The sequence below is a fragment of the Anguilla rostrata genome, chromosome 19, assembly GCF_018555375.3.
Source record: "Anguilla rostrata isolate EN2019 chromosome 19, ASM1855537v3, whole genome shotgun sequence".
Lineage (NCBI taxonomy): Eukaryota > Metazoa > Chordata > Actinopteri > Anguilliformes > Anguillidae > Anguilla > Anguilla rostrata.
This window is the reverse complement of record NC_057951.1, coordinates 10010563-10032000: the sequence shown is the minus strand read 5'-3', so window position 1 is coordinate 10032000 and position 21438 is coordinate 10010563. Positions and strand designations below refer to the sequence as shown.

The 21438-nt window shown below is 49.1% G+C and overlaps 2 protein-coding genes across 3 annotated transcripts in view; one reads left to right on the top strand and one right to left on the bottom strand.

Moving 5' to 3' along the window:
• The window catches only part of dnah6 (dynein, axonemal, heavy chain 6), a 60716-nt gene that overhangs the window by 37452 nt on the left and 1826 nt on the right, over positions 1 to 21438 (bottom strand). The window lies entirely within an intron of this gene.
• cpm (carboxypeptidase M) lies at positions 1820 to 21270 on the top strand. Its single transcript, XM_064318560.1, has 9 exons — positions 1820 to 2580; positions 3760 to 3945; positions 7126 to 7223; positions 10353 to 10522; positions 14683 to 14870; positions 15261 to 15428; positions 16310 to 16462; positions 16959 to 17107; positions 19778 to 21270. The coding sequence occupies exons 2-9, from the start codon at positions 3771 to 3773 to the stop codon at positions 20024 to 20026; spliced, it is 1350 nt and encodes a 449-aa protein (XP_064174630.1). The 5' UTR covers positions 1820 to 2580; positions 3760 to 3770; the 3' UTR covers positions 20027 to 21270.

Sequence of the window (21438 nt, the reverse complement as noted above, 5' to 3'; positions counted from 1 at the left end):
AGCCTTGTGCCTCTGGCCTGAGTCACAGACAACACGGCACGCAACACGCTGGGCGTTCACCGTGGCCACAGGGCACAGGTTCTCATACGCAGGCTCTGCAATCAGCTACAGCAGGACGATGTAGGTCCCCACCTCCCAGCCACACTATGGAAAGCACGCGTCCAGGGCGTGAGTGTGGTGAGCCGCACTGGCAGAACCTGTTATCACCGCAGGTGAGGGCGAGGGCCCACGACCACAGGGCTGCCAGGCTGGACAGCGTCAGTGAGGAAACGCAGTTTCGGCCATTTCCACACGGCCTGCGGGTGCACGCCCAACTGTCCCAATCAAAGGATCCCTTCCCTTATTTCGGCAATCGGCGCAGAGCCTGGCAGGTTTGCCGTAGACAGTGCGCAGTGTGGAATGTGAGGACCTCTCCCTGAAGTGTGATCATCCTTTACCCCGCCAACTGAGCCAAGAGTGGGAGGCGAGGAGTAGACGGGGGGCGGGGGGGGGGGCAGGGGGACTCCAGACGCTTATCAGTCTCAGCGTGGAAAAAAAAAAATCTCAGAGAACAGCGCTTCTCTGTGTGACTGGCTGTAAATAATCTCTAGCCCTGTGGATATTTTGGCAGCTGTATCAGCCCCTCTGCTGAGAGGTGGAGACTTGACTTTTGTTCCGACCCCACCCCTCTGTCCCAGAGTCACAGCCCAGCACTGAAATGTGGGATAGCTGCTTGAAAGAGGCCAATTTGCTTCCTGGGTCAGAATTCCCAGCTTCTCATTGCAGAGGTGTAGTCTAGACTGGAACAGGTCACTTATCTTCAATATATTATTGGCCAATGCAATATAAAAATGCTGTGACTAACATAACTTGCTGAACAGACTCAGTAAAAATGAATTGTTAGATATAATGGCCATTCCAAATTGGGAGGAAAACAACGAGTAAATTTTATTTTTTTTAAATAATACATTACATTCCAATAACCCCAAGATGTATACCTGACTGCTTGAGTGATACTAGTAGTGATGAGTAGTGAACAAAATCTTTATTTTTTATTTTTTACCAGTGTAATGAGTTCAAAACATTCAAACATTCACTAGAGTTTTTAAGTTTAAAAATGCATGAATGAAACAGGATTGGAAATTAATAAGTACTTCCACAATGTATGTGTAAAATATTTTATACAGCACATACAAGAAACATGAAATGCTCATATAGACACACCTTCAGCACACACTCAGAAAGGATGTGTCGATATCCAACACACTTTTTGTGTTACTTTCAACACATTTGTCCAAATCACTACTTTTGCATTACAAATATTTACAAAGATAGACTTTTAACACAGACTGTGTTGAAAGTAACACAAGGTGTGTTGTCCTTAACTAGACATGGAGTTGTGTTTAAAAAAATGACAGGTTATGAGTAGTTTATAACACATCTGTTTTGAGTGTATACAGGGTTGGACAGTCAAGTCAGTCACACATGGGAACTAAGCAAGTGGTTTCAAAAACTCTGCACACATCAAACACAAATCACTGGACACTTGCCAAAGATACCACCGCTTTGAATTACACGCTACGAAATGACAGTAAGAATCGGCGTCTCAGTAATCCCACACACACCATCAATCCATAATTATACTTCCAAAACAACAGTCCGCAAGAAACGCGCGGTTTTCAGCCGAAATCGGGGTCCCTGGATATCACAAACTTCCTGCAGCTGCATGTAATACCATCTGACCATAATTAGCACAAGCATTTCTTCAGGTCAGAAAGCGACTCCGAGTAGGAATAAGAGGAGAGGGAGCGAGCGAATGGTAAAAATAACAGTGCCTGGTTAAGGGCAGGACTTGGGGGAACATTCACTGCCAAAATTAATCAACAATAGAACAGTGAAAACGCTTTAGCACTCTCTTATTTTGGATAGAGAACCTGCAGAACCGTCTTAAGATAATTAATCTTTTTAGAAAGTTATCTTAATCTCTCATCAATTATGCAACTGACTATTCAAGTGAACAACAGGTTGCAAAATACGCGCCTCGCGCAATAACCGCTAAATCCATGGCATTATTTTCGTTAGCCTTGTGGATGTATTTTCTTTACTTCGGCACGTGCCGGATACCTTGTAGAATCGCCGTTACACTATGATGAAATCATATGTTAAGTTTTTAAGAAATCTGCAGTGATGCTGGACAGTTTCTGCAGATACAATCAACGCACAGATCTAAGCTTTTCGCGTGGACCCGGAGAAGTGATCAGTTTAGCAATATGTGGGAGGCGAAGCTCCGCCTCGGCGTGTTTAAACGCAGCGGACGTGTTTGAATCCAGTAAGTAGCTAGTAAGTGAGCCAGTCGGAGGGATCCGAAACAGGAATAGGGCGACTGTGTTCACGGGCTGCAGACGGACATGTACAACTTTAATCTGTCACACGATCTGTAATGGTGAGACTGGCTGAGGTCATCTGGCGCTGTACTATTTGAGCGGCGGCAGGAGTTGCAGTCCTCCAGCTACACTGTATGACAGTGCAAAGACTGGGTTACAGGAAGGTCCGTATCCAACTTCATAGCAGCGGGAGCTCAAACTGTGGACTCGATACAAGGTAATATTTTACTGTTATTTCAAACTGTAAACGAACAGATTGCAAAGTAACACGGGCTAAAAAGTAATCAGTGCTATTTGGAGGTTAGTAGGCTATCCGCAGGTTTCCACTGAAGGGAATTCTGGAATAATGCTTAATATTTACCCTCAGCCTAATACGTATAGCAGTATGCCTCCAATAATGAGCTTTAAAAATAATAAAAACTACATATTTTTCCCCACATCACAACATCAACATGACAGGTACAATAATTTTGACAAACTAATATTAACTTTTCCAAGCACTTCTGCCTTATGATAATTGAATAGAAAAAAAGAAATTTAAATAAATACAGTTAATTACAGTTACAGGCGTATGTAGTCCAAAGTACATGCAATACTTCAACTTTCTTTAAACAGTCCTCTTGATGTGTAATATCGCTTGGGCGGATAGAATTACAGTTACAAATTTGGTATTTAACAGACGCTCTTATCCCGAGCGGCTAACTGTAGTTACAGCATCAGGAGTGTACATTCAACCCTGGCAGGGTCAATGATTAACAATGATCAGTGCCAAGAGAATAATATTGGCATTGCCAGTAAGGACTAGACCACAGAGCATACATATGCGCTTATTACAAAGCAAAAGGCAAGTGTACATCCAACACGACACAAAGCTAGCAATTTGAGAGCACGGTAGCAACCTGACACTAAGGTCCTTAAGTGCAAAGTGGCCAAGCGATAAATCAAGTACTTCGACACTTACAAAGTGTTCAGAATTTTATCTAACTGTACCAAGGACGTCATGTGGGCTACATCATCTCTAACATGGCAAATAAATTGGACCATACTTTAAATCTAGTGCGTAATTCTATCGTGTTAGAATAATTTAAATAATAAAGAAAAAATAAATAAATTGCTATTCAATCTATAACATCTTAGTGTCACTACTTAAAGGGGTGCATTCGTTTGTCGCGTAGAAATAGGAAATGGTAAAGTTTTAACTGCACAAACGCGAACATCCTGTGCAAAGAATAAAGGAACTGCAACTCTTTACATGACTGCACCAGAAATTAAAAGTATACTTTATCAGTGTAACATGTAATATGAGTTGATTTAACACTGATAATTTTACTGTGCGTTTTCCACCACGTTAGGTTATTTAGGGGTGTAATTTTGGCTCACTCTTTTGTGTTTAGAGAGATACTGTAGATGATGGTCCCTTTCACGCCGTGCCTCTGCCTGTGGCTTGGAGCCTGGGTGTCAACGGCTAGCGGGCTGGATTTTCGTTACCATAACACGGTCGAAGTGGAACGATACCTAAAAGCTGTCAACAGAAACTATTCGTCGCTGACGCACCTACATAGTATTGGGAAATCCGTGGAAGGTAAGAGCCGTTCTTTCACGTGTCATTGGCTGATATTTATTTATCTTTAGTGCAAATCAGTTTTAAAGAATGCCGCAAGCTGCTGATGCTGATATACGGCAACCTGTCTTCTCATTACTCTCTTGATAAAGTCTTTTGTGAGTGATCTGTGCAAAAGTGTCTGAAAATGGCAGAGTGAAAAGCTATCATTGACGCAGCGGTGTCTGGTTCAGGATGTGGTGGCGCTGCTTGTGCCCACAAATGAGGCCTCCGCCAGCCTCACTTTGGTGGCAGGTTACGCAAATGCAAACCGTTAATCCTGCACCGTGACCAGAGTTCACTGACACACACACGCCACCTATTTGTTAACTGAAAAAAGGATGCGTGCAGTTGGGCCTGTCTAAGTGCTTCCCAAAAAAAGGGGAAAACATTGTTGTATAAAGAAAGCAGAACTTTTGGAGAGGTGCTGCCCAACCCTGTTCCTGGAGATCTACTGTCCCGTAGGTTTTCACTCCAACCCAAACAAAGCGCACCTCATTCAACAGCTGGAGATGTAGTTGAGCTGCTAGAATCAGGTGTGCAAAATTAGAGTTGAAGTGAAAACCCACAGGACGGCAGATCTCCAGGAAGAGGGTTGGGCAGCCCCGACCTACATAGTGTACGCACTCTACAGACGTGCATTTATGAATGGCACGCACATTACAGCGGGCGTGCTGAGTAGTGGCACTTCCTACCCGCCTTCACCCACGTCCGAAAGAGTGCACACAGCTGGCAGCTCACTCGAGGGCCAGGGCGAGCGCGTGTGCTTTTTTTTTGCTTGGCGGTAGGCCTCCCGAACTGCAGCGGAGGAATGTGCAGGAGGCACCCGGAGAATTCCCTCCGCGGGCTGGTGGGGGCAAGGCCACCCATGGTGCCACTGTCACAGCCCCCTGTGAGTTATACTGTAAGATCGCAAACCCAGAGCCCCCTGAAATATCGACAAACTCACAGAATCTCCCCCGGGGGAAGAGTTCTCGCGCAGAGTGCTTTTCTGTTTCTTGCACAAAGGTGGCAAATATGCCACCCGCTCCCCCCTCCCGTTCCCCCCACTCCCTGTGGGTATCTGATCTCTTTTTTTTATAAGGGGGGGGGGGAGCCCATCTTTCGCTACATTTAGTTGCGGCTCAGACACAACACCTGATAAGAGATCTTGGCACAGATCTCGCCGTCGAGCCCTCAGCCGTGCCCACCCCCCCCCCCCATGTAGATGTGCTCCAAAAGGAACGGCCCGGCGACGGCGGTGGCGCGGAAAACTGCTGCGCTTCCATGGCGACCGGTCTCCGGCCTCTTGTAACTCGCGTTCAAACACGTAGACAAGCGAGATCCATGTTTATTCAACGAGCATTGTGCCCGGCCCCCCCCGCCCGGCCCCCCGCCTCCCCCCGTCCCGGGCCGGCGCTCGCAGCAGCTGAATGGGGCTGCGCTCTCAGATCAGCTGTGATTTGAAAGGGAAATCAGCCCCCCCTCGACGGACCCGCCGCTCTCAAGCTCTCTCTCGGGCTCCCGCAGGGCACAGGGGGAGCGGTGTGCTGAGCCACATTAGCGCTACGCCCGAGAGAAGACCAGCGCTAACCCATCGCTAACTCAGCGCTAACTCAGTGCTAACCTAGCGCTAACTCAGCGCTAACCCAGCGCTAACCCATCGCTAACTCAGCGCTAACCCATCGCTAACTCAGCGCTAACCCATCGCTAACTCAGCGCTAACCCATCGCTAACTCAGCGCTAACCCATCGCTAACCCAGCAAGCGACTGCAGCAATGCTACACCTCAGAGAGAGAGAGAGCCCACCCCACCCCGGCGAGGGCGTAAGGGACGGATAGGGGGAGCCGGCCGATGGCCCGGGTGGGGCTGGTCCCGGCGCGGTGCTTATGGAGAGCACTGGGTCAGCGGCAGCAGCGGCCGACCCCAGCGCTTGCATCGTCATCTCGCGCCCCGGCTGGGGGGGTTTTTTTCTCTCCGGCGTGTCGCGGCGGCTCGTTTTTTTTTTTTCCTGCTGGCTGCGGCGGACACAAAGCTGGCATTGAGACCCCCGGGCTCCTCTCGCTGCCAGGGTCTCCCCCTCTCACATTTCAATCTGAAAAGGCTCACATGCTAATGCGCTAGCCGACACAATGTCTCAACCTCTGGAGCGAGCGCCGCGGTCTCCCCGGGCAGCCCAGGAAACGGCCTCTCCATTCTGCCCCACTGTCAGCCGACGCAGCAAAAACCACGGGGGTGCCCAGACGGCGGCCCTAGCAGCCGCTCGCTGGAAGCAGCGCCTCGTTACATCTGTATCTTAAGGGCTGTTAATATTTTTGGGATGTCCGTTCGCACCTGCAGACGCGTCACTTTGGGGAGACCCCATTTTGGGGAGACCCCCCCCTGAAGCACAGGGTGACGGCGGGGTCCCGCCACGTCAGGCGCAGGGGGCTGACCTCACACTAATCCCGCCGGGGTCCCTGCGCTCTCGAAGGCGAAGGACCTGGAGCGGAGCGCTAAGTAGCGCTAATCCAGGGCACCACCTGGCTCGGCTCTGCCTCCACCCAAACCCCCTCCCCTGTCCCGTCACAGACAGCTACAGTGGCACGGACAGCCATACCATAATCTCAATTTCACGACATCTAGGATTTAAAAATAAATAACAATAAATCAACGCACCAGTTTGAGACTGACGCCACGCTTTCACGTTGACTATGAAAATGGGGTAGGACCATGTATTTTGCCTTCACTCAGTTCAGAAATGACCAAGGAATAGAAGAGCGGTGTGACGTTTCGAGTCTCCGTGGTCCAGAAAGTAGGACACTCCAGTGGTGTTCTGGATCTTTTTTAAGGCATGGTTTTTTAAGGCATTTTTTTTCCACCTCCGGCCAAACATTGTCACATGCAGGATTATTTACCGCTGACAGGTTCATCACTGAGCGCGCTCAGACCTGTCGTGCTCTGGGGCAAGTGTGCCGGCGTCCTCCTCATAAAGGCAAATCTGATTACTCACTAGCGGAGGCGGCGAGTGGCAAAGCTGGATAGGGCGGCTCTGCCACGTGTCCCTCTCAACATTAACAAAACCATGCATGTGCACCGCGGTACAGAAACACGCGTACCCAGGACACTGCAGTCCCAAAGGTTTTAAAGGAGTCAGTGCTAAGTCCGTTCCTTATTTTCCATTTCCTTTTTGTGTTCCCATAGGGAGAGACCTGTGGGTGCTGGTTCTTGGTGAACGCCCAACCGAACACAGGATCGGGATTCCCGAGTTCAAGTATGTGGGAAACATGCATGGCAATGAGGTAAGCTCGTTGAGACGAGTCGCACTGCTCTGCGCGGGCCAGGAAGGAAACTGCTGTAAACAGATAAGCCGTTTGAGTGCACGCTTATTTATCGGATAACAGTAAGGGCACTGGTGGCTAAAGCGGCAGTATTAGACATTTCCTTTTGCACGTACATTAAGACTGACTCCCAACAAAAGGGCCATGGAGTCAAACAAAAGACGGTCAATCAAGCATCTCCGGAGGGGGCCTCACGCTGCTCCTAACGGGGCTATATTTGGGCAACCGGGCCAGCTGGTGGGATGTCCTTAAATAGACATCCTCGAGCCTGGGTCTGGGGGTGGGGGGATGTGGATATCGTTAAAAGGAGCTCTGTACACAGAGACGGAAATTTACAGTCCGCGGGTGCGGTGGAGAGGCGGCCAAGCGTGACCCCGGGGAGAGCCCCTCTCCCTACCTCCGCCCCCCACCCCCAAAAGGAACGCTGTTACGCGCCCCAACGTTTCAAAGGGACCAGATTCACACTGGAGAAACAGCAGTACCGTGTTAATGTTCAGGAAAAAAAAGACCTTTCCCCCAATTTCTTGGTTAAACAGTGACAAGAGTCACAGTGAAGCAGTTCAGTGTGAGAAACTGAAGCAATCGTGTTCCAGCTCTTGCTTGTATTTCCATCTTAAAATATGCCACCCCATGATCTTAAGGAAAAGCGTAGGTTAAGCAAACTCCTTCGAATAAAGAAATCACTGTGAAAGTTCCCCATCACAGTCCTTTGGCCTTGTTAAAAAACAAATAATTAAAACATTCTCAATGGAAACAGGGCCTGAGAAGCTGACACAGTCACACTGCCCCTCACAGATAAAGGCTGATTAGATTCTGCCCTGCTGTTGCGTGCGTTTCGTCGCTGCTCCAGAGTAGAGCCACGGTTCAGATCCCTTTCTCTTTGACTGCAAGCCGCCGCTGAAGACCTGTCCCGCGGTGTGGAAACGTCTCCCGCTCGCCACACCTCTCGGAGAAAAGCCGCTCTGACCAGGCGGCCGCCTTCACCCCGCTCTCCCCGTTTCGGTTTTTGGCAGTTTCCACAAGATGGACTGCTGACTTCACCCCAAAATTAACTTGTACTTCATTTGTTTTCCTATGTTCGGTTCTGACCATACCTTGGTAATTGTTAACAATTATAGTGACAGGACTGAGCTCTGTCAGGTCAAGTACTTGACTGCCTGCCTGTACTGCGTCACTTAGCTGACAACACATTTTTTTTTTTTTTTTAACGGAAGAAAAGTTTGAACCAAAGAGCAATTTGAATTCAGTGTTACAGCAATTTATTATCCAAACCCTGGTTTAAATTTCACAAGTCTACGAGATCCCCCCCATCTATTTGTGAATTTATAAAGAAACTAAAAACATCAGGTTCCTGGACATGCAGAAATGCAGTTCGGGAAAGCATGTTCTGTTCTGTTTTTTTTTCTTCATTTTTTATAAGTGTGATAGTGATAAAATTTAGAGGTTTTCCGCCCCAACATATCAGAAAGATGAGCAGAGGTGTCTGCCTTGTCTGGAATGTGTTGTTGATAACAACCGTGTGCATGAGACACTCACAGAGATAAGCTTCAATACATTAGGGGTTATCACCTTCCCTTTCAAGTTAACACATACGCACAGCCTTCACCTACTCATCATCAGATCAGGAGTATCACATTCTTTTCTTATCTCCTGTCACTGTGAATAACATTTTGTCCTGTAAGCACACCGAGAGCGGGAGACATAGGCTGGCGTTTGTTGAGGTTTCTAGGGATTTTAGACTGTGTGCATGCGTCTCTGTGAACTCAAGTGTTTTACGTGCGAGAAACGTGTTTGTGTGTGCTATCTGAGTGTGCGTGCTTGTGTTTGTGCACACGTGGGTGTGTGTGTGAGATTTGCGTGTGTGTGTGCGCGCGCGTGTGTGTGTGTGTGTGTGTGTATGTGTGTGTGTGTGTGTGAGTGTGTGTGTGTGCGCGCATGTGTGTGTGTGTGTGTGTGGTGCACACAGTGTGTGGGAGACAGCAGGACAGAGAGCTGCTGGGTACCGCTGAGCTGTGTACCAGTAGGCGACAGCCACACTTGAAGAGAATGGGGCGATGCTGATAACTGCCATTGAGCCAGCAGGCATGCAGAATTGGGCTTTTCTGCTTCCAGCTTGTGCATAATAATCAGCCCTTTGTGAGAAGTGGCGGTCATCTCCACACACAAAAGCATGTGTGCTTCCTTAGACGCACATGCTAGCAGTAAATGCGTCTGTCCTAACACAATACTTCACAGTTCTGGGCCAAGCTCTCTAGAAATGCCCCGGCACCACACGGTTTTGCAGTGTCAGAATAAACTCCAGGGCTATCCATGCTTGTAGCCCACAAATATACTTACTAGTGGTTCACTATGGCATGCAGACAGATAACACCCAAGTCACACGCCAGGCACTGTAAATCTGCAGTTACCTTCCCGTAAATGAGGTTGTTTTCCACAACACGAAGCTTCGCGCTGTACATTTTGATGGACCAGGCATTTCTATCCGAGCTCTAAATGTATCAGCAATCCCATAACTGCAATCCTTTCTAAGTGATGGAATCTGTAAAACGCTTGCTCCCAGGGCAGCGTATCATACAGCGTAACTTACTATGCCTGGGACATTGCCAGTAATGGGTTACAATTAGCCTGATCCCTCGCGGGGTAGGGCGAGATTAAATTGCCCAGGGTTCCTCAGGTTACCTGCGCGCACACGCTCGCCAGCTTCTTGTCTAAACTTCGCTCCTCGTTTATGAGCCTCGTCTAACCGCTGCTTGCCCCCCTACAGCAGTGCGCTCTGTTGCCTGTCATGCGGAAAACATTTCCTCGTTCACAGGCAGGTGTGTCGTAGGAGCGCACGAATTAGCAGAAAGTGATAGAAGAGCTTAGTAATTATATCTCACTTCCTCCGGAACGGCATTAAGGAAGGTAAGACATCCAAAAAACGTTCAACTTTCAGACGTGAGTCAGTAGTTTTTGGAAGCCGTGAATGGAAGGCGTATTATTGGGAGCGTGATGGAAGGCTTCAGTGAGCAGCACGCTGTTATTTCCTGCCAGACGGGATTAAAGCACACCTGTGGGATCGGGCCTCATTGTGCGGACGTGTTTTCTCAGGTGGTGGGACGCGTGATGCTGCTGCACCTGATCGAGCTCCTGACCCAGGGCTACCTGAGCGACCCCCTGATCACCAGCATCCTCAACAGCACCCGCGTCCACGTCCTGCCCTCCATGAACCCCGACGGCTTCGAGGCCTCCACCCGCAACTGCATGTACTCGGATGGGAGGTGAGCGCCCGGAGACAGACACAGCGACTGATCCAGATCACCCGAGGCTGTAAAACCAGGCGGTAGCCTCATCCATTTCAGGCTTCACTCCTCCGTCCCTACAACAGTGTCCCAGCCAGAAAGTGAGACACCCATCCTGGAAAACCGGGATTTTTAAAAACAGTTTTCCAGTCATGGAAACGTCATGGAAAAATGGGAAAATTGTCTGAATGCATTAGACAAACTAAAGTATATTTGCATAGCTGGAAAAATAACCATCCATCCAAATTCACTTATACTAGTGATGCAGAAGCTTAAATAGTTTGAACAAAGACAGCTATTAACATCCAAGCTCCAGCAGGTCCCTTATTTTGGTTGATCTTAACATGAAAGTTTCACACAGATACAGATATAGTTAACATGCGGAAATAAAGATCTATCGGGTTGAGAGATCTCTCTCTCTCCCTCTGTGGTGCCCTGCTCTTCCCAAACACACTGCTGTCTTTCTCAAAACTTGCTCGGGGTTCTGGGGAAACCCTCCTCCTCCCTGCGTCATGCCCCGTTTCCATGGCAACAACACACCTCTTGTTCCACTCCACGGAAAAGACACCTCGCGTACACCGAAACCTGGCTGCAGTGACCGTGACGACACTAAGAGAGAACGGACGGGCATTTCTTCCGATAAAGCAAAGCACAAGACGATGAGACTCCTGCTAAAGCCAGCATCAGCATTAGTCACAATGAGGGTGAATCACGCCTAGAGATAACACAGATTTTTAAACAAAACTGGCATTTATAAGCATATACAAATAAACCTGCTTACAGCTGGGTGGCTTGTCCGGTTAAGGCACCGTACGTGCGCGTGCACGAACCCCACCATCACAGACTGAATCTGGACAGTGCCAGTGCCAACTGCTGGCAGAAGCTCCACGAGGTGACAAGCAGTTGGCAGTTGGATGAGAGTGTTCATTTGGTTGGGGGGGGGGGTGTTCATCGTCTGGCCATGTCAATCGCGGCGGCCTCTGTGGCCACACTAGGCCGCAAGTCGGCGCGGGCTGTGAAGACACAGGCGCGTCGCCCCCGGCGTGGGGAAAAGCGCCGTAAGTAGCTAATTAGACATCCCAAATTCGGGAGGGAATTGGGGCTATTTAAAAAAAATATAAATGTAATTTAAAAAAAAGTGAATGGGAGCAGACCAAAAAGGGCCGGAGTGAGATCTTAATCACAGGAGGACGGCCCGGCGCAGAGGCGCTGCGCAGGCCCGCGCACGGGAGCATTCACTACCCCTGAATGACGGGGAGAGAGCCGCTTCCTGAGCTCAGATTAATGGAAGCTGCTTTGAAGGGTAAGCCCTGTGAAAAAGGGGGCCGGCCTCATTCAGCAGGGGAGAGACAGGTCTCTGTGTCCCGGCCTCTTCCTGTCCGCGCGCTGCTGCAGGAAGCAGCTGTTCTGGGAGCAGGTGCAGTCTGGGGGGGTGGGGGGGTGGCGGGGTGGCGTGGAGAGAAACCCCTCATTTCACAGTCTCTGGTTTTTGCCTAGCCCTGCTGATATTCTGTCAAAGCACTGGCCCCTTGTAAGCAAAACACAGCTTCCCCTCTAAGCACAGGGAATCGTGGGACAGGCTTCTCCAAGAGGGAAGATGCATGGCACATGCATACCTGAAAGCAACGCACCAGCTACAGGCCTCCTTCTGGGCCCCCGCAGGTGTGTGCGGTGATTCTAAACTCAAGCCGTGACTGACTTGTCTAGCTTTTATGTTTGGATTCGCCAAAACTTTCATGAAAAATCCGGGGGTTGGGGGGTAGTTAGTAAGCAAGAGCAAATGTGTAACCGAAGAGGGCCGTTTCAAAGGGGGCAGATCATTTTCTTCAGCCACTAAACACAGCCTTAAATGCCTGTGAGCGGGCATGCAGACACGTCCTCCCACCCACACAGCTGATAACACCAGTGCTGCATCCCAGATCTGCGTGCGACAGGCCGCCAGCTTTAACAGCACGCAGGACACCCCACCGCAGAGGAAAATAGGGGGTTCAGCGCCGGGATAATGACCACGGTGCTGTTTACACTGACAGAACCAACACTTGGGTTCACGGCAGGAGCGCTGTGGTAATCTAACCTTCCTTTTGCGTCTCCCTCGCCGTCTTGGTTCAGACTATCTTGTTTCTCCTTAATGTATGCTATCATAGTAAAGGCTTTTTATCTGCATTTTGTTCAATGGACTTAAGTGGACTTGATCCTGAGTTTGGTTACACTGTTGTAAGTCGCTCTGGATAAGAGCGTCAGCTAAATGCCTATAATGTAATGTAATGTAATGTCTCACAGATTATAACAGAGCCAGGAGCCGTCCTGGCCTGAGCCCAGCCTTCAATAAAACCCCGCTTAAAACAGCACTTAGAATTTGCCCCTCTCTTAAAACACTGCTCAAAATCTGGCTCTCCGTGTAAAAGCATCTGGCTTTACGGAAGTGGGTGAGGCTGGTTTCCCGCAATCCAATCGGATCTCTCAAATTTCAGCCAGTGTTCTGACAGGCAAACAGGACTCATCACCGCCTTTTAGAGCCCCACCTGCAATTGCTGTATGACAATGGAGTCCTGATTATCTTTCAGCAAAGGTGCTCTTGAATGAGTGCGTGCTACGCTTCCATAGTGTTTTATTTCACCGGCTGATGGGACCCTGTAGCACTGCGACAGCAGAAACAAACAGTTTACGCAAACAGGGAAGGGCTATTTGCAGCAGTATGATTAAAGTGCTGTAAGCATCCTGCTTCTTTCCAAAATGAACAACAGATTGTTTTGTTTATTTTTCTTTGTTGAACCACCCAAGGAAATGTAGGATCTCCTAATGAAATGGAAAAACACACATTTCATATGGGATCTGGACATGCACAATTTCCTGTGCTTGGAGTCAGCCGTATAGCATCTTCCGCCATTATTAATATTCTGAAAAACATTTTTTTTGTGCTGTTATCTGTAGACAGTTTAACAGTGTGCACTGGTTAGGCTTTTGGGATATTTTTCTTGTCCAAGAGCCAAATAGCGATGACTACTTTTTGGGTTGCACTGCAAACAGGCCGACCGTATAGTACTAAAATTAAGTACTTTTTAGTTGTGCTTTAAATATACAGCGGCAGAACCTAAACCTTTCCGGTAATTACTCTTTTTGTTGTGATTGTAATTATTATACAATGAGTGAAATCCCACAGGAGAATAAAGTGAGACTTGCTTGCCCGCAGCCTGATAGCAGACCTACACACGACTGGGCACACAGGAATTTTAGAGGGAAGCGATTCTTTGGAGACGCTGAAAGAGCTGCTCTCGGACTTGGATTAAGAGAGATCTCTCTATTGTACGTGAACACAGGCAGGTTGCGCAAGTCCTGCAAAAGCACTAATCCATCTTTGAAACAGTTTGTATACTGTGTCCCCTAAATCGCTCACACTAAATAAACCCCAGGTGACAGACTCAAAATAGCACCGCAGCAGCAAGCGAGCGAACGACCACCCCTGGGACTGGCATGCGGTGTTTTTCAGCCTTCTGTGCAACTTTTTTAAATTCTGGAAGGATGGTCTCAGTCAGTTGTCTAAAAAAAAAAGGAAGACCACATGTGGAGGTTTCAGATGTGAGTAAGATGATAAAATATGTAGTCAAATTAAAGGCACTGCCTATGCATTTCCCATTCATTTTCTGGGCTGATTCGTGGTGATGACAGTACTGCACATAAGGAACTGCCTGTGTGGCATTTTGATGAAGTCAGCCGGGACCCAACAGCATTAGTACAATACTGTCAGTCAAATCTGAGCGTCGGTACACATCCTGACAGTGCATCTGAAGCTTTTCCTTTCACCACACTTTCATCTGGTGAAAAACAGGGCCTCTCCATCTGGCCTGTGTTGACAAGACCCGCTGCAGCCAACAAAGTGGCTTGACAGGCCGTCTGTTTGCATTTCCCAAACTGCGACTGCCACCCCCCCATAAACACCCCCCCCCCCGCCTCCAGCTTGGAAAGCAGTGTGCATCACCTGAGCACAAACACTGGTCAGGGACAGCACGCGCAGATAAAGCTGACTTCGGCTTTCCACGGCGTGGGAAAACACAATAATCAAAAACACATAAAAGACAGCAAATATTTTCACTGGGGCTCCCTCACCTCTAACCCTGACACCGCCCCCCCCCGACACACAGGTTCAACAAACACGGTGTGGACCTGAACCGCAACTTCCCGGACGCTTTCGAGAGGGACGAGGAAGAGCAGAGGGAGGCGGAGGTGCGGGCGGTGATGGACTGGCTGGATTCGGAGCCCTTCGTGCTGTCGGCGAACCTCCACGGAGGCGCCGTGGTGGCCAGCTACCCCTACGACAACAGCAACGGAGGTACAGGGGGCCCGCCGGGTCCAGCACGAACCAGGAAGCAGCAGGGCCTTTAGTTCTGAGAGAGAGAGAGGCTGTGTCCGAATCAGCCTCCTAACCACTGTGTCCTCAAAGTATGCGCTGTCTACTACGCATACTGTGTACTATTTAGCGCACGATAGGCAGTATGCAAAAAAATATCCTCCGTGCTATTTTACAACTGTGCTATGGAAGTGCTGTAAGTGCACTTCCCCCCCTTGCAGACATGGCTCTATATCTGCAACAAGCAGCCAGCCCAGTGGGGACTGTGTGCAAGGCGGACTGAACGCACGTCTATGTAACTCTACATAAAAAGGTCGAATCTCAAGGAAGACGGACTGACAACACTTGTCTTTTTGTGACGTTTTAAAACAGGAGGAGAGTTACAGGGGAGCTCTAGCGTCTCCCCCGACAACGACGTCTTTGTCCACCTCGCCAAGACCTACTCCTTCAGTCACACCAGCATGCAGAAGGAGAACAACTGCTACGAAAAGGGCTTCAAGGACGGCATCACCAACGGGTTCTACTGGTACCCTCTGGCAGGTCAGCCACGCTGGTCCAGACAGACTGCACACACTTATCCAGTGATATTCACTGTGAAAGGCTTCACATTTTACTTTTAAACTCTAAATACAATTTAGACATGCATCAAAAGTTTACCATTTCATAGAGACTGAGGTTGTCCTACCACAGGGTGGCCATTTTGTAGGGCTCTCACATTAAAGTTAGCTGTGTCTGCTGTGAGCCTGGTGCAGCAGAGCTCTCCGAGCCCCACATGTGCACCGCTCCCTGAGCCCCGCCCCCCCCCGCCCCTCTCCCATGAGAGACCTGCGCAAGGTCACGAGCACAGAAACGCGCTGACTCAGGGCATCCACTTTTGTCCCATGGAAGTCGCAGGGTCTGCTGGTTTTTTTGTTTTCACCTTAAAAATCATGCATCAACATAGCCGGAACCAAGAAAGGCGAGGTGAGTCAACCGTGTAAACGGCTTTAGCTGATCCATTTCGTGATGAGTAACAACCGAAGCACGCACACCCTGCCCCTATCCCAGGGCAAGAGCGAGTGCCACGGCGCTAACTGAGCCCTGAGACAGAACCAGGGAGGCAATACCCAAAACGTACTTAGCCTTGTCGCGGCTGTAGCAAACCCGTTCTGTTCCACTGGGAACACAGGCGCAACGTGAGAGCGTGCTGCTCATTGCCGCCGCTAACCGCGTGGGATGAGGGACCGCTGACAGGCCTGGGGGAGAGCAGCAGCACCAGAGAGCCCTTGGGAGACAGCGGAAGTGGGCCCTTCCGCATTCCAAAATGTCAAGCCCACCCGGGGCCCACCGAGTGGGCACAGAAGTGCCTCAGGGACCAGTGAGGGGTGACAGAGGTCCTCCAGAACCGTTCTGCCGCTGACAGTTTGTAATCTCCCCCTCAGGAGGAATGCAGGACTACAACTACGTGTGGCGCCAGTGTCTGGAGATCACCCTGGAACTGTCCTGCTGCAAGTACCCCCCCGAAACGGATCTGCCCGGCATGTGGGAAGCCAACAAGCCTGCCCTGCTGGCCTACATGCAGCAGGTCCACCTAGGTCAGTACACCCCGCAAGCACCAGGTACTGCGGATGCGCCGCAGGGAATATTATTTCAACCTTCAGTTCCCTCGTTTGCGGAAATTTCGCACAGCTGGTTCTTCCGAAAAGGCATCAGTCATTCAATCATTCTTTCATCGCAGTCAGCAGTGAAATTTTGCGTGACACTTGCTTTTGTGTGTGACGGAAAACCAATACAGATCGCTACAGCGAAACTGCGATGGGAGAACCCAGGGAAACTGTACTCCATTGTGCTCTATGGCCTATGCACTTACAGTAGATGGCTCCCAGCGGGATTACTCGGTTACCTCTCTTGGACAGGCCTGGCTGAACGCTGCGCCTGTGCGGAGGGCAGTGTGCAGTGCACGTCTCCAGGGGAACCCAGCATTCTCAGAACCCTGCTGCCCCCTGCCTGTCAGTGTGCATCGCCATGACAACACTCCCTTTGCTCCCACTCCACACCCCCCCCCCCCCACACCCCCTCACATTTTTGCAGGTGTGAAGGGGCAGGTCCTGGATTCGGCAGGGGCCCCGGTACAGAACGCCCTGGTGGAGGTGGAAGGGAGGAGGAATCTCTGCCCATTCCGAACAGACAGGAACGGGGAGTACTACAGACTGCTGCTGCCAGGAGACTACACTTTCAAGGTGAGAGGGCCTGCCTCTGAGCCACTACAGGCATGCTGGGATAGCACCCTCACAGTGTGCATGAGAGCGAATTACAATTCCACCTCTATGGCAAGGTACATTACATTACTTTAAACTGGAGTGGATTAAGGGTATGTTTTTAAAAAGGGGAGTGTGTGTGTGTGTATGCGCACGTGTAAGCGTGTTTGTGATCTTCAAACAAATTTGATGATCAGTGAAAAGTAAGTCAAAATGACATGGCCTATGACTCACTGACATGGACGGATTGTGTCTTGGTATGTCTATTTTTAGATCTCCCATTGAAGTATAATGCGTGTCAATTATGTATTACACTCAGAAAGTTATTTATGGAGGTAATCTTGAAACTGTTAAGATGTGACCTTAACAATGAGTCACTCCACATCTACTTGGCAATACGCACACTGCCATCCAAATTTTAAACACTTGTCCGAAACCTTGTTCGGTTGTTTTCACCGACTGGATGCCGTCCAGCTAAATATTTGCATTGGATATGAAAAATGATTTAAAATGTTTTAAAAAATGTACATTGTATGGAGCTCTCATGATAGGCTTTGGAAAGTACCCCTACTTTATGTAAACACGCACAGGACTGAAGTAACATTAACTGAAAGGACAAATCAGTTCAGGCTTTTCTTCAGCAACAGTTGAAGGGAAACTACGTAACTCAGTGATGCCATTATATAAAACGCGGAACTGACAAAGCACAAATATTAGAGAGAGAATCTGACTCTAGCATTGTATTCGCTCTTGAAAAGCTGCAGGGTGTGCAGGGTGTGTTTCATGTATAAAGAAAAAAGCAGCAAATGCTACGAATGGCGCAGGACGAGAGTGACGGCCCCAAGCCTATGCGGGGCAGGATAAGCACCTCTGTTGGCTCTGAAAAGCAGGAGACCTTGTTCTGCTTTCCATGCTCATCTGGGCACTGTCACACTTGGCAGCACATTTGACATGCCCAAAAAAAAAAAAAAAAATCTGCGGCTAAATGCATTGTGGTCATTTCCAGCACAGATACTATATGCGTGCAGCAGTCCCCCAGGACAGACCGTTAGCGTAGCAGCTAGACTCCAGTGGGTGGGCGGCCAGCAAAATTCTCAGAGGAAACGGTCCGAGGCTTTCCAAAAGCGTCCCTTCCCCACGCAGACTAAATAATAATTCTGAGGTGCCAGAAAGGAATGATTATTTTTCCGTTCAGATAAACATGCGCAGGGCGCGTGGACGGAGGCCGTCCCCGAAGCCGCGTTTGGAAGGCGCTCCAGGGGGCCTGGGAAACGGGAGAACTGGTGACGCCCCAGAGTAAACAGGACAGGTCTGCGGGGGTGTGGGGACAGCAGCCCTCCACATGCCCTCAGGAGGGTTTCACTGGGGAGATCACCTAAGGGTTAAGCGGGAGCCCAGCTGCTGTCACAGGGCATCATGGGAAAGATGTTGGGAATACTCATGCAGATGTGTACTCGCACTGCGCTGTTCAGTAAGGCTCCCCCACCTCCCCCTTTTCTTAAGAGAACATATCCTTTCCGCCTTTTCTCCTTCTTGACTTGTAACTGCCAGAAGGTGAACAGAAGAGAAGCAGAAACTTGACTATACAAGAAACATGGTACAGGGTTTTTAAGTCCAGCATTATTCAGTGGTCCGATTCAGTCAACTTCCTGGGTCAGTCTCAGCAATGAGCAAAGGCAACGCCCCCTTTCACACAGTGGAAAATCATTGGATCATTCACTCATTGCATCAGCATTTACGGTCTGTGTACCAATGAAAACCAAACTAACCTGCTTTTTTATGTCATCAACAAAAACACAGTCTGCTATGAACTTCCCAGGTCTCATTAATAGACCGTGGGGCCTACAATTCCCTCCCCTCATTTGTTTCTAGAACTGTAACAGAGAGAGGAGCAGCGTTCGGGACGGTCCTCTACTACAGTCCGATTTTGACTGCATGCAAAAAAATACAAATGACAAAAAATAGATGCAAAGATTTTGCAGGATGCCGATGGGCATGCTGTACAGCAGAACGAATGGATGGGTAACGAAGACTTATTTCAGTGGTGGCACTGAAGCACTGCGCTGACCCAGTACTGACTGGCTAACACATGTAATTAGCGCAGCTTGGGCACTGCTTCGCTGCAGTAAATGACAGGGCGCAGGCAAGGGGCGGGCCCAGCGACGGGCCCCCGTCCAAACAGCCCTGCAGCTGACACACAAGCCCGCCGAGAATGCCCCCGTTTGCCGCGGTGTTTAAAGGACTTGCGTCCGTGTTAAAATGCCCACTTCCGTTTTTTTACCGCCCCCTCTGTAATCTTGGGATATTTTGGAAATATTCTGTATTTTGGGCCTCACATACCTGTTGATGTTTATTCTGAAACTGGAAAAGGGAGTCCTGTGTGTGTGCAGAACAGTAATATATCACAGCTCACCCTGCTTCATCCCACGTGTCCAGAGAGTGTATATATGAATACCTTCAGTAAGCCAATAAAAAGGGTACCTTAACCAACCAACAAGCATGCACATAAACAAGCTAGCGAACGACAGAGGCAAGACCAGGACTGCACTTGCTGCTGTGCGTGGTCACCTCTACCAAATAACTTTCATGGCTCACTTAATGGAACTAAGCAAGCAAACCTAACTGCAAACGTCAAATCTGTTGATTCAACAGGTGACAGCTCCGGGGCAGGAGTCAGTGACGAAGACGCTGTCGATTCCGTACGGGCCGGACAGTTTCTCCGCCCTGACGCACGACTTCGTCCTTCAGAGGAGCAGCATCGGCGGCGGCCCGGACACTACCGACCCCACCGAGTCCTGCACCGCCCGGGTGTGGAACCCGGCAGGCAGCCACAGCGCCGCCCTGCTGGCCCCGCGGCTCGTGCCCCTGCTGGTCCTGACGCTGTGCAGACTGCTGCTCTGAGCCAACGACCAGAGCTGCGGACAGTTGTGTCGAACTCCTACGTTCTGACAGAGCCTTTCTGATGCCTTTCTCACGCACTGTGCTAAGGCTACGCCTGAAAAAAAAAGTGCCAGCCGGAGTGGAAACACTGTGCTACACGGAGAGGGACAAGCGATCCTCCAGAGGAGACTGTGCTCCCTCGCTGTGCGCTCATATCTACAACCACGGCCATTATAGAGCGAACACTCGCCACTGTTTAAACACCGTGTACTTATTATGCCTGATATTGTGGCCGTCTGAACACTGACATTGAGTATCTGTGTGAGCAACCATGAACATTTCACACCGAGAACTTGTATCTGCAGCCACACTGCTTCCATCACTGGGCATGCAGATCCACAGACAGCGTTCCCCAGGACAGAGTTCCACTGGTCTCCATGTAAAAAGCCTCACGGCACCTGCTGCTCTGGGCCTGGCCCGCAGCTGGATCTCTCACCACAGGTGAAGCCTGGAGGCCCTGGCTGCCACAGCTTTTTGACATGTTTTTGACTAAACATGTAGGACTAGGCTCAGCAGACTACTGACACGTAAGGTACAGAAGACAAAAGGAGGTCACCGTTTAATATGCCACAGACATCCTTTGGCTAAACTCTTCTCCTAAAGAGTTCACTTTCAACTGCCAGTTTTTGAGGGTTGCAGTTTCAAAGTCTTCATCATTTAGAGAGCCCACAACAATTGTCAGTTGTCACTTGAATAAATAAGGCGAGTCTAAGTCTCAAACTAAAAACAAGTATTTTTTCTTGTTTGAAGTATATAGAATATGAAGACAAAAATGCTCATGTGATGGGAAATATTGTGCTTATTAGCATTTAACATTTTCTTATCATTTTTCCTCTCCCAAAGGATCGACACAATTAAACTTTAGTGACATTTATGAAATGTTTCAGATCAGTTCAGCTTTACTTGGGTGAAACCCTAATGTCCTGGTATTTATGACAATCTGTCCTCTGGCCTTCAACCGATACGATAAACATAGGCATTGTTTATATGCAAATCTGACAGAGCTGACAAACTGGATTTATGAATATGAAATACACGTGGTTCTGTTGACACACAACGTGATTTGTGTTGCACATCCAGAAGCTCAAACCACATTTTTTCCTAGTTGTATACATATTAATGTTGGAGGCAGGAGAAGATGGAACCCTGATACTGGAAGAATGTGAACCCATCAGCTAAAAAATAAAATAAACCTCAAACAAGAATTTTTATTTTCTGTAATATTTTGGCCACTTTAAGTGTTGGTGATGGTGAGTGAGTTTGATGACTTGCAGACACACGTGGGGAGTTCTTGTCTTTCCAAGCTATTTTTTTATACTGCTGTCAAGAGACAAGCTTCCACCAAATCTAAAATATGCTTTAATACCAACGGC

Coding starts and splice junctions, on each gene's coding strand:
- cpm (XM_064318560.1), top strand. CDS start 3,771: ATGATGGTCCCTTTCACGCCGTGCCTCTGCCTGTGGCTTGGAGCCTGG. Junction 10,523..14,682: donor TGCATGTACTCGGATGGGAG/GTGAGCGCCCGG, acceptor CCCGACACACAG/GTTCAACAAACACGGTGTGG. Junction 17,108..19,777: donor CAGGAGACTACACTTTCAAG/GTGAGAGGGCCT, acceptor TTGATTCAACAG/GTGACAGCTCCGGGGCAGGA.